The sequence below is a fragment of the Scyliorhinus canicula genome, chromosome 8 (assembly GCF_902713615.1).
Source record: "Scyliorhinus canicula chromosome 8, sScyCan1.1, whole genome shotgun sequence".
NCBI lineage: Eukaryota > Metazoa > Chordata > Chondrichthyes > Carcharhiniformes > Scyliorhinidae > Scyliorhinus > Scyliorhinus canicula.
Window position 1 is genome coordinate 71,321,672 of NC_052153.1, and position 12,668 is coordinate 71,334,339.

Here is a 12,668-nt window from a genome sequence, read left to right on the forward strand (position 1 = left end):
CACCTCCACCAATACCATTTTGAGTGGCTGGCAGAGGAGCGAGCTGTGGCTGCCAAGGTGACCAGGATCTGGGACGTGCTGGGTGGCGGAGGAGTGGGCTGGATGACACCCTATGAGTTAGCACAACGTGCAACGGTAGACGTCTGGCTCGCAGCCAATGCCATCCGAGACTTCAAAAGGGTCGTGCTCGGACCCGATGGCACTCGTGGTTTGGAGGACGCACAGGGGTGTGGTGGTATCCCGTCTAGGCGAATCCCTGCCTGGACGGAATTCCACATTGGTCCCAGGCCCCGAAACCTCCCTCAGGGGCTGGTGGTCCACAATCCTAGCTGCTTCGAGGAAATACCCTCCATAACTTTTCGCACTGCACAGAGGGGTTTTCTATACGGGTTGCTGCTGCATACCCTTCACCTACTTACCCTCGCCCGTCGTCCAGACACGCCCTGGTGTACCTTTTTGCCGTCTGGCAGCAGAGGTCCCCACTGGAGGTCCCTCTATGGAAGAGTCTTCTCCCTCAATCTTGGGGACCTGAGGTGGAGGGTGTTGCATGCAGCAGTGCCGCACAATCACCGATTGCACCGGTTCACGGACTCCCGACGCCTGCCATTTTTGCAGCCTTGTGGAGTCCGTGGACCATGTCTGTTACATGTTGTAGGCTGCATTCCCTTTTTAGTTTTCTAACCAATCTTTTGCTGGAGTTTTGTTTGCACTTCAGCCCCATGCTCCTAACCTACGGGCACCCGGTGTGGAGAACCTCCTTGTGAACCTGCCCCTGGCGAAGTGCGCCATTTATAGGTCCAGGCAGCAGGCAAATGAGGGGGTCGTCCGGCCACTGTCTGCCCCTCTTCTGCAGCTACATTCGCGGCCGGGTGTCCCTGGAAAGGGAGCATGCGGTGTTCACGGGTGGTGGGCACCACAGAGGTTGGGGTGCATTATTGACCCCTTTAACTGCACTCTTATTTGATGTTTTTTAAAGTTTTCATTGATCTTCGTCATGTTCGGGCAATGCCCCTAACAGGAGCGGCCCTTTTTTGCTTTGTCCTTCAGTTTGTTTTCCTTTCTTCTGTTTTGTTGGTGGACCTCAAGAGTGGCCAATCTACCTAATCTGCACATCTTTGGATTGGGGGAAGTGAAACCCACACAGACATGGGGAGAATATGCAAACTCTCCACACTGACAAATGCAAACTTTAATAAAAATATTTTAAAAATAAAAAAATGTAAAACTTCAATAAAAACATTTTAAAAATCCAGCTTAAAGGCATTCTGCTTTCACGTGCGGAGCATTCGCAATAAAGCGGATTATCTAATTGCGCAAATATATGTAAACAGGAATGATATAATCAGGATTATAAAGACATGGCTGCAGTGACCAGGGATGGGAATTGAACATCCAGGGATCTTCAGTATTTAAGAAAGATAGGCAAAAAGAAAAGGTGGTGGAGTTGCATTGCTGGTTAGAGTAAATGAGTGCAATAATGAGGAAATTAGCTCCAACAATGTGGAATTTATGGGTCGAACTGAGAAATACCAAGGGGTAAAAAACATTAGTAGGCGTTGTATATACACCCCCAAACTGTAGTGGTGATGTTGGGAATGGCATTAAACAGGAAATTAGAGACACATGATAAAGGAACACCTGTAATTATGGGCAATTTTAATCTGGATATAGATTGGGCAGATCAAATTCATCATATTCCTTAAAGGAGGAACTCCTGGAGTATATATGGGATGGTTTTCAGGACCAATATGTTGAGGAACCAACTAGAGAATAGCCCATCCTAGACTGGTACTATGTAATGAGATCAGAATAATTGGCAATCTAGGTGTGAGACACACTTTGGGGATGAGTGACCACAATATGATAGTATTATCAAGATGGAGAGTGATGTCATTGATTCTGAGACTGTGGTCCTGAACCTTAATAAAGGAAACTACAAAGATATGAGGCTTGAATTGGGAAACATTACATAAAAGGATAGGCAATGGCAAACAATCAAGGAGCACATGGGGGAACTGCAACAATTCTTTATTCCTGTCTGGTACAAAAGTAAAACAGGAAAGGTGGCAGGGGAAATTAGAATTCAGCAAAGGAGGACAAAGGAATTAAGAAGGGGAAATTAGAGTATATGCAGGGAACATAAAAAATGGCTGTAAAAGACAAACAATTTCTTGTGAGGGTAGAAGTCACGTTTGTCCTCTTCATGGAAAGTGAGAGCACAATGTTCACATACTGCTCGTCTTCTCCCTTGCTCCATGCTTAATCTGGATCATACTGGTGATCGGAGTGTATCAGAATTTCTGAGGTTGGCCCTCCCCCTCCCCACCCAAAAGCTGACCAGAGTTTCACAATACATTGTTCCTGAGACTCAACACCAAGACACCAGTGTCTTGAATACTAAGCATCCGCATGGAAGAATAATGTCCAGTTGTGAACTGGTCAGTGACAGGTCAAATAGAACACTTTGACAAAGAGTCATCGGACTCGAAACGTTAGCTCTTTTCTCTCCCTACAGATGCTGCCAGACTTGCTGAGATTTTCCAGCATTGTCCCTTTCGTTCCAAATAGAACACTAGAACCCGTTAATCAGAACTGACTTGCAGCTAAAGAAAGATGTTTTATTTTGGCCCTCAGAAAAAGCTACAAGCTTCTGAAAGCGTTAGTTAACAGTTTACTTTTTTGTCCTCCGTCATTGCAAAATGCCTCAGTAGCACACCCATGTTATATGTATGATGACTTAGTCATAAACCATACAAGGATTCAAACTACACCTCAGTCAGCTACATATTCACAGGCATCGATTTCCTTTCCCAGATGGGAAAGTCATCAGGAAGCAGCTGCCCAACTGTTACATTGGCCAGATGGTTGCACATTGCCAGACAGCTGCAGGAATGATCCCCAGCATAAGTAAATGCTGCAAGGGGAATTTTGGTTGGGGTGGGGAGCCACAACATTTCCATGCACAGCAATATCATTTCAGTAAACTGTATTTGCACAGCAAATTTCATGTGAATTTAATTTATCTTTGTAAGCTTTACAGCAATTGAAACATGAAAAGAAGACAGCAACAGCGTTTTGAGAATGGCACACCATATTCTGCATGGACCATCTTTGGAGGCTGCATTATTCATTACAGAGCTCGAGTAACATTCACAGAGCAATTATCCTGGTGGCCAAAGCATTTGACGCCCACCAAATACGTGGAGGTGAATGTGATAGACAGATTGTCCACCATCCTGGCCTTCGTTCAGAACCAGCCTGTAGCCATTTGTTAAGCCCAACTTCAACGCACATTTTTTACCAACGATCATCAGGTGTCCTAGGAGCTGGAAGATGTTTGGGAAAAAAATGCACAATTGGATCAGTACATTTCACTACAGAATGACCAAAATAGATTTACTAGGTAAAATACAATGGGTATACATTTATTAGCATCTAATATACTAGATGGTATTCAATAACACTTCAATGCAAACAGGGCCTAGTACTCAGCCACAAAGGTGGCAGGTTTGATTCCCCCCTTCTGATTGCACGTAACACATCAGGATGCTACAATTGTTCTCAATGCGCAAGAGATAATGGGAAGAAATAGGATTCCAGTTACTGACTGGCCTAAACTCTTTTGACAAAAAGGCACAGGTGGGCAGAGGTATCAGAGGTGGGCAGCTGTAATTCAAAACTACTACACTCCCTATATACACAACTGCGTGGCAAAATTTGGCTCCAACTCCATCTACAAGTTTGCTCATGACACAGTTGTACTGGGTCGGATCGCGAACAACAATGAATCAGAATACAGGAGGGAGAGAACCTAGTGAAGTGGTGTAACGACAACAATCTCTCCCTCAATGTCAGCAAAACTAAAGATCTGGTCATTGACTTCAGGAAGCAAAGTATTGCACACACCTCTGTCTGCATCAACAGGGTGAGGGGGAGATGGTTCATACCTTCAAATTCCTAGGTGTGCACATCACCAACAATCTATCCTGGTCCACCCACATCAATGCTACGACCAAGAAAGCACAACAGTGCTTTCAGGAAACTAAGGAATTTCGGCACATCCACATTGACTCTTACCAGGTTTTACAGATGCACCATAGAAAACATCCTATCTGGCTGCATCACAGCCTGGTATGGCAACTGCTCGGTCCAAGTCGTGAATACCACCCAGTCGATCACACAAAACCATCTCCATTGACTCTATCGAGACCTCCTGTTACTTTGGGAAAGCGGGCAGCATAATTAAAGACCCCTCCCAACCAGCTTATTCACTCTTCCAACTTCTCCCATCGGGTAGGAGATACAAAAGTCTGAGATCACGCACTAACAGATTCAAAAAAAGCTTCTTTCCTGCTGTTACCAGACTCCTAAACGACTTTATGGACTGATCTAATCTCTTCACACATCTCCTCTACAGAGTAGCACTACCCTCCTGTATACTTCACCCGATGCCTGTATCAATGTATTTATATTATGCATTTTATGTTTGCCCTATTTATTTTCTTTTCATGTACGGAATGATCTGTCTGAACTGTTGCAGAACAATACTTTTCACTGTACCTCAGTATACGTGACAATAAACAAATCCAATCCAACTGCAATGCTGCCACAGTAGTACAGCATCAAACAGGAACAATGAGCAAGGTTGCTGGGCCCATAGATTTGTAAATTCAATGAGTTAACGTCTTCAGGAGACAATGGAAATATTAGGAAATATAGAAATGTATTTTATCCTAGTACTCTACTGCAGAGTTACCCTACCAAATTACTGAAACAATGGACCTGATTTTAACTCTTCAAGCAAATGGATTTGAATTGTGTTAAATCTCACCCAAAACCTTAAATCTTTTCAATGAGATCATGTCAATCAAGGCCCGAGAATGAGAGAAAAAGCAGAAATAGGTTTCTTAACTTGGTTTATATTTCCTGAAGTTTAGGAAATTTAACATTCAGATCGAGGGCCGAAGGGCCTGTTCTGTGCTGTACTGTTCTATGTTCTATAAGCTATACAAGTTCTCAGGCTCCTTTTATAACCAACCACTTCCCTAAACCCATCTTTTGCCATACATAAAATGGGAGAAAGTCGTGGGTCTCGTTATCATGAAAATCAAGACTGACTGTAGCTGCCTCCGCTTGCTATATCCTTCCTTACTGTTTGCCCCCAAATTCTAATTCCTTCCCAATTTACAACTGCCTATATTTACATAGCACTCTGAAGATAGAAAATATCCCAAGCAGCTTCAAAGACACAAACAGCCAAAAGTGGCTCAGTTCTAAACTGCCAAAACTCCGCAGCTTCTCCTTTCAAGCTTATCTCAAGTATTCTTCTCAGCTTCACTTGCCGGTCTTATTTTACTTGGTATTGTCAATTGCTCCCTCTCCTCAAATATCTCTTTTCAAAATTGTCAGCGCAGCTCCCCTGTTTAAAAATTAGCAAGCTCGAGTCGTCCATCCTCACCCCCTCTCCTGCAACCTCCGTTCTCTCTTTAGAGCATTCAACGTGTTTTTGCCTACTAATACATAGCAATGTCCCTGTTCAAACCCCAACAGATCAAACTACAATTGGTGTTATATTTTCCCACATCCTTATCCTTTAGGGTTGACAGGATCTAATGCTTCTCTTTCAGTGTGCTTACGACTTCACTCCACTAACCATAATGTAGCCAAACAATCTCCATAGCCGACATCCATGCACCCAGAAATCTTCCCTTGGAGCACTCCTCTTACTCATCCATATGCAGCCCCTCATTGACATAATCTGCAAACTCCGCTGTACTGTCAGACCGCCAGTTTAGAATCCAGTCTTCATATAATTCTCAATATCCCCAGAAAATCCTCCACTCCATTAATGAATTCTGCTCCCCCCTCAGCCATTCTCTCAAGCTCTTTGTAACCCCAGCACCCTGTTTAATTTCAACTGCACTTCAAACTTCATCCCCTCCATTGCAAAGGCCACCTACATCCACCTCCTTATCCCCTCCATTGCAAAGACCACCTACATCCATCTCAAGCCCTCCATCGCAAAGACCACCTACATCCATCTCCTCATCCCCTCCATTGCGAAAACCACCTACATTCATCTCCTCATCCCCTCCATTGCAAAGACCACCTACATCCATGTCCTCATCCCCTCCATTGCGAAGACCGCCTACATTCATCTCCTCATCCCCTCCATCGCAAAGACCACCTACATCCATCTCCTCATCCCCTCTATTGCAAAGACCACCTACATCCATCTCTTCATCCACTCCATTGCAAAGACCACCAACATCCATCTCCTCATCCCCTCCATCGCAAAGACCACCTACATCCATCTCCTCATCCCCTCCATCGCAAAGACCACCAACATCTACCGCCTCATCCTCTCCATCGTAAAGACCAACCCCATTAACCTCATCATCTCCACTGCAAAGACCACCTACATCCACCTCCTCTCCCTCGCTGTGATGACCTACATTCACCTCCCCATCCCTCGCACAGACCATCTACATTCACCTCCTCAAATCGGCCCTGTTCCGATTTTGACACCTTTATACATTACTTTGTAAACTCCAGACCTACCTGTTCCAACACCCTCCCTCTTGTTTCCGACCCATAAACGCAAACTTGTGTAAAACTCTGTTGCATACTTCCTCATCTATTGCCTCAGCTCTCAATGTCCTTCATTAGCTCCTGGTACCCCAATTCTTTCAATTTAAAATCCATACTAATTTTAATAAAATATTAATTCATGGTGCCACCCAGCACATTTTCACACCCGGCTCCAGCCCCATCCCTTTTTCAGCCATCAAACTGTCCATTCTGACTTTAAACTTTTCATCTACCTTTCCTAGGCCCCACCAGTTTCGGTTAACTGTTTTTATACAAAAAGGAGTTGGTGTTACAAAAGTTGAACCAAGTAATCTGAAGCAACAAAAAAAAGAAACATTCTAGTTTTAACAGTTAAAAATTCAGGCCAAACCCTGGACAATTAATAAGAAAGTCCAGAGATGGTAGCTCCTGAGATCATGATGTCATCCACAGCCATATAACATAGCCTCTCCCAGAGTTTCAGCATATCTTGCTAGTTGACAGAATCCCAGTGTCACCTAATAAAATGATCTCCCAACAAAGTGATAATTCCAAGTGTATACTGGTAAAATCTTGATTGATGGAATTAAATTGCAAAGCTGCAAATATTATATTGATTTTTTTTGATCACAGTATGAAAAATTCATTCACCTCTGCATCAGAGTCTTCGGCTTTAGACAGTTGGGGAATAGGCTTCTTGGGGACCACCAGGAAGTGTGTTGGAGCTTGTGGTTCAATATCATGAAAAGCGATACACTGCAAAAAGAAAATCCAATGATTTCTGAGGAAATGTTAACTCAGCTTCTCATTCCCCAGGTGCTGTTGAACATGCCCAGCATTTTCCAGTCTTTATCCCCTTCAGTGCAACTTGGCTGACAAAACTGAATAACCAATAGTTGACATCCTCCCTCCCCCCTAACGCCCCGCTCCCTCCCTCCCCACCACCCCCCTCTCCACCAACACCCTGACTCCCTCCCTCCCCTCTCCCCCAACACCCCGACTCTCTCCCCCAACACCCCGACTCCCTCCCCCAACACCCCCCCTCCCTCCCCCAACACCCCCCCCTCCCTCCCCCAACACCCCCCCTCCCTCCCCCAACACCCCCCCTCCCTCCCCCAACACCCTCTTCCTTTCACTTCTGTTGGTACAGAGGGGAAGGTATCTGGTCTCCCCAGCGCAAAGTTGTGTTTGTACCGTTTGTTTTTTGTACAACTGTGTTGTGAACTGTTTTAATAATCAGAATATCCTACCCCTCTCCCCGTACTGAGGGGAGGGTACCCTGTTTCTCCCACACAAAATTCGTGTTTGTACCGTTTGGCCTTGTATATATTTTTTACTGTTTTAATAAAAAGATATGACATACACGGCTGACCCATCTCCAGAGGTGCAGTGCAGCAATGCTGGTGTCGGTCTGGTTCGATAACGAAGAGCCCGTTTGACACCAGTCAGCATTATTCCCAAGATACGAAATTTAAGGCCATATTCCAGGCAGTTATTGGGAAGATTCAGCAAATCCACCCTCAAGACGGCTGATGGCTTTGATCACCACAATCCACAGTGAGCCCAGAGGGAGGGAAGGGCCTCCAGTCAGCACAATGCCGGCAAGGGACATGGGTTCACAGAACAAACAGGGGCTTGGCATGAAGCTTGATAACGGCGGAGAGACTTAAACAAATAAATATTTATTTAGAAACAGAGTGACAGGAAAGGGATTGAGGAAGTTCACTCGATCCCCTCAGTGAGAGGGTCAAGGAGACGCTTTCTCTCTTTCTTTCTTTCTCTCTCTCTCTCTCTCTCTCTCTCACACACACACACACACCGCCTGGCTTCTACCTTATCGTCTTCATGCAGGAGGTCGCACGGGATTTCTTTTCGAATGATTTTCCCAAAAATGGTGTCGCCCCCAGCTCGACCATTTTGCCCCTTGGCGGTCCCCTCCGCCATGCTCCAACCTCGCACCGCCCAACACCGGAACAGGCCCGGATCCCCGCCCCGCCCCGCTGTCAATCACCGGACCGCCCCGCTCCCTGATTGGACGGGGCGGGGCTCCTGTTTGACTTATAGCTGTCCTGGGCCACTTGCCTTCAGCAGGAAGCTCTCTTCCACCCGACACACATTTCATTTATCTAGGATTGCAACAGGTGTAAGTCGTCTTCTGTTCAGAAAGCCCCGAGTCCCTGATTCTGCAATATTGTTGCACAACGATACTTTTATAATTCTGAGTTTCCCCGAGTACACTTAATAAGATTTGCGCTTGCAATAGTTCTGTGTTCATTCAGCAACTCAGATTGCCAAGATTGCATTTAAACTGGTCTTAATAGCCGGATTTAAGGGATTCCTATCGTTGCAGTTGTCTGAACATGTCCCACACCGCAATGCACAGAGCCCAGCAGAGTGACAGGGAGACATTTGTTAACACCTTCTATAATCAATTATGGGATTATAAAAGCACATGGGGGAGGGGTTGGTTTAAACTTGGTTTCTGGATTGAAATTCTCAGATGTTCTGTCTATTAAAATCAAACATCGGACTGTTGACAACTGCAGAAAACTTAGATTGAGATTTATTGTCACGTGTACAGAATTACAATGAAAGGTATTGTTCTGTGTTCAGTCAAGGCAGATCGCTCGGTACATGAATACATAGAACATGTAGTTGGTGCAGTTTACATGGATTTCAGCAAAGCCTTTGACAAGGTCCCACATGGGAGACATATAAAGAAGGCAAATGCACATGGATACAGGGTAACTTGGTAGGGTGGATTCAAAATTGGCTTAGCTATAGGGGACAAAGGGTGATGACAGACAGCTACTTTAGTGATTGGAAATCAGTGACCAGTGTGATACCACACTGTGCTGGGTGTCCTATTGTTTGTCATTTATTTAAAATGACAAATTGTCATTTATTTAGATGACTATGAGAGGGGTAGGATCAGTAAGTTTGCAGATGACTCAAAGATTGGCTGGCTGGTTAACAGTGATGGTGAATGTCTTGGATTACAGGAAGTTATTATGGGATGGTCAAATGGGCAGAAAGGTGGCTAATGGAATTTAACCCTGAAAAGTGTGAGATGTTACACTTTGGAAGGAGTAAAGTGGCAGGGAATATTCAATGAATGGCATGACACTGGGAAGTTCCGAGGAACAGATCATAGATCATAAAATTTACAGTGCAGAAGGAGGCCATTTAGCCCATCAAGTGCAACAGCTCTTGGAAAGAGCACCCTACCCAAGGTCAACACCTCCACCCTATCCCCATAACCCAGTAACCCCACCTAATACTAAGGGCAATTTTGGACATTAAGGGCAATTTATCATGGCCAATCCACCTAACCTGCACATCTTTGGACTGTGGGAGGAAACCGGAGCACCCGGAGGAAACCCACGCACACACGGGGAGAACGTGCAGACTCCGCACAGACAGTGACCCAAGCCGGAATCGAACCTGGGACCCTGGAGCTGTGAAGCAACCAAAGAGACTTGGCTTGGTTTCTCCATAGATCTCTGAAGATAGAAGGGCAGGTTAATAGGGTACATGGGACACTTGCTTTTATCAATTGAGGCATAGATTACAAAGGCAGGGAGGTCATGTTGGGAGTTTTATAGAACTTTGGTACGGCCACAGCTGGAGTACTATGTGCAATTCTGGTCGCCACATTATAGGAAGGATGTGATTGCACTGGAGGAGGTGCAGAGGCAATTCACCAAGATGTTGCCTGGGATGGAACATTTAAGCTATGAAGAGAGGTTGGATAGGCTTGGGTTGTTTTTGCTGGAACAGAGACGATTGAGGGGCTACCTGATCGAGGTGTACAAGATTATAAGGGGCATGGACAGGGTGGTTAGGGAGCAGTTGTTCCCCTTCGTTGAAGGTTCAGTTAAGAGGGGACACAGGTTTAAGGTCAGGGGAAGGAAGCTTAGGGGGATTTCAGGAAAACCTTTTTTTACCCAGAGTGTTGTGACGGTCTGTAATGCACTATCTGGGAGGGTGGTAGAGGCGGATACCTCACATCCTTTAATAAGTACCTGGATGAGCACTTAGCACGTCATAACATTCAAGACACTTGGCACATAAAAACATTGGTGGTCATTTTCCACAATTCTTTGGACTCTGGAATGCTTTGTACAGGTTGGAGGGTAGCGAATGTAACCCTGCTATTTAAAAAGGGAGGTAGAGAGAAAACAGGGAACTGTAGACCAGTGAGCCCAACATCAGTAGTAAGTGATGCAGAATCAATGGTCACGAAACGTAGGTGTAGTCCGAAACAAAAGGCTTTAATCAGCAAGAGGTGTGCCCAGCAGCAGGAGTACAGAAATGGCCTGGCTGCTGGGGAACACGGTTCTTATACCCCGCCTCGTAGGCGGAGCTACCTTCCTCTCGACCAATGAGAATACAGAGGACACGATACTTGGGCCAATGGGCAGCGAGCCCTCTGCACCAATGGCAGCTCACACTCCCAGGTACCGTAATACCCCTAGTCATACTACCACATTCACCCCTTGTTGAGAAAGGAACCGGGGGGGGGGAGCATGTTGGGGAATGAGGACGTTGAGGGGGGGGGGGGGGAGGGGTGTCCCGTGCGAGTGGGTAAGAGACTGGTAGTATGACTAGTGATGCTGGATCAAACCTCTCCAACGCCCAAAACTATGTACAGGGTGTCAGAACATGGTAACTATATACAGGTTTGAAGGAGAGAACAAAACCGAGAGAACAAGCTACAAGGTCCATTAATAGTTCACATAGACACGATCAGCCGATTGGGGGCCTTGGACGTCCTCTGCGACCTGCGCAGCTTCGCTGGAGACGTTGGAGTAGCGGGCGTCCGTGACTCCGGGAGCGACGATCCGGTCCTTGTGGCTGCGCCGTACCCCTAGGCGGAGCTGGCGAGGGCCGGGCCGGGGAAGGGGTGTCCGGTCCTCTAGGTGGCGCGTAAGGGTGTTGGCGGGCCGGGGGGGGAGCGCCTGCCGGAAGCAGTTGCTGCTGGAGGGGGGTTGGGGGGGCTGGTGCCGGGGACGATGGCGGGGATTCGGCGGGTGCCAGGTCCCGCAGGGAGACCGTGTCCTGTCAGCCGTCGGGATACTCCACATACGCGTACTGAGGGTTCGCGTGGAGCAGCTGGACCCTCTCGACTAACGGGTCCGACTTGGGGAAAACAAGAAGGCGTTCGTGGAGCGTTTGATTAGTGGATGTGCAAAGTAGTGACCGATTGACTGGAGGGCGTCTGGGAGGACACTTGCCAGCGGGAGACTGGGAGATTTCTGGACCGTCGGTCCATCAGGACGGTCTTCCAGACCGTACCGTTCTCCCTCTCGACCTGTCCGTTACCCCGGGGGTTATAACTGGTCGTCCTGCTTGAGGCAATGCCCTTGCTGAGCAGGAATTTACGCAATTCGTCACTCATAAAGGAGGACCCCTATCACTGTGAATGTAAGCGGGGAATCCGAACGTGGAGAAGATGGTGTGTAGGGCTTTAATGATGGTGGGTGTGGTCATGTCAGGGCAGGGGATGGCGAACGGGAAGCGCGAGTACTCGTCAATCACGTTGAGGAAGTACGTGTTGCGGTTGGTAGAGGGGAGGGGACCTTTGAAGTCCATGCTGAGGCGTTCAAAGGGGCGGGAAGCCTTTATCAGATGCGCTTTTTGGGGGCGGTAGAAGTGCGGCTTGCACTCCGCGCAGATGTAGCAGACCCTAGTGACTGTCCTGACCTCCTCGATGGAGTAGGGCAGGTTGCGGGTCTTTACAAAGTGAAAGAAGCGGGTGACCCCCGGGTGGCAGAGGTTCGCGTGGAGGGATCGGAGGCGGTCCACTTGTGCGTTGGCACAGGTGCTGCGGGACAGGCCGTCGGGAGGCTCGTTCAGCTTCCCAGGACGATACAATATGTCGTAGTTGTAGGTGGACAATTTCGATCCTCCACCGCAAGATCGTGTCGTTCTTTATCTTGCCCCTCTGTGCATTGTCAAACATGAAGGCCACTGACCGTTGGTCTGTGAGGAGGGTGAACCTCCTGCTGGCCAGATAGTGCCTCCAGTGTCGCACAGCTTCTACTATAGCCTGAGTTTCCTTCTCGACCGAGGAGTGGCGGATTTTGGAAGCATGG

The 12,668-nt window shown here is 47.0% G+C and overlaps 1 protein-coding gene across 1 annotated transcript; it reads right to left on the minus strand.

Annotated features, from left to right (window-relative positions):
* Positions 1–2,989: 2,989 nt before the first annotated feature.
* On the minus strand, positions 2,990–8,587 carry hint1 (histidine triad nucleotide binding protein 1). The gene is made up of 3 exons (XM_038804714.1): positions 8,404–8,587; positions 7,222–7,326; positions 2,990–3,326 (listed from the first exon to the last, which is right to left on the minus strand). Exons 1-3 carry the CDS (start codon positions 8,512–8,514, stop codon positions 3,162–3,164), a joined length of 381 nt encoding a protein of 126 aa, XP_038660642.1. The 5' UTR covers positions 8,515–8,587; the 3' UTR covers positions 2,990–3,161.
* Between the last annotated feature and the right edge of the window lie 4,081 nt (positions 8,588–12,668).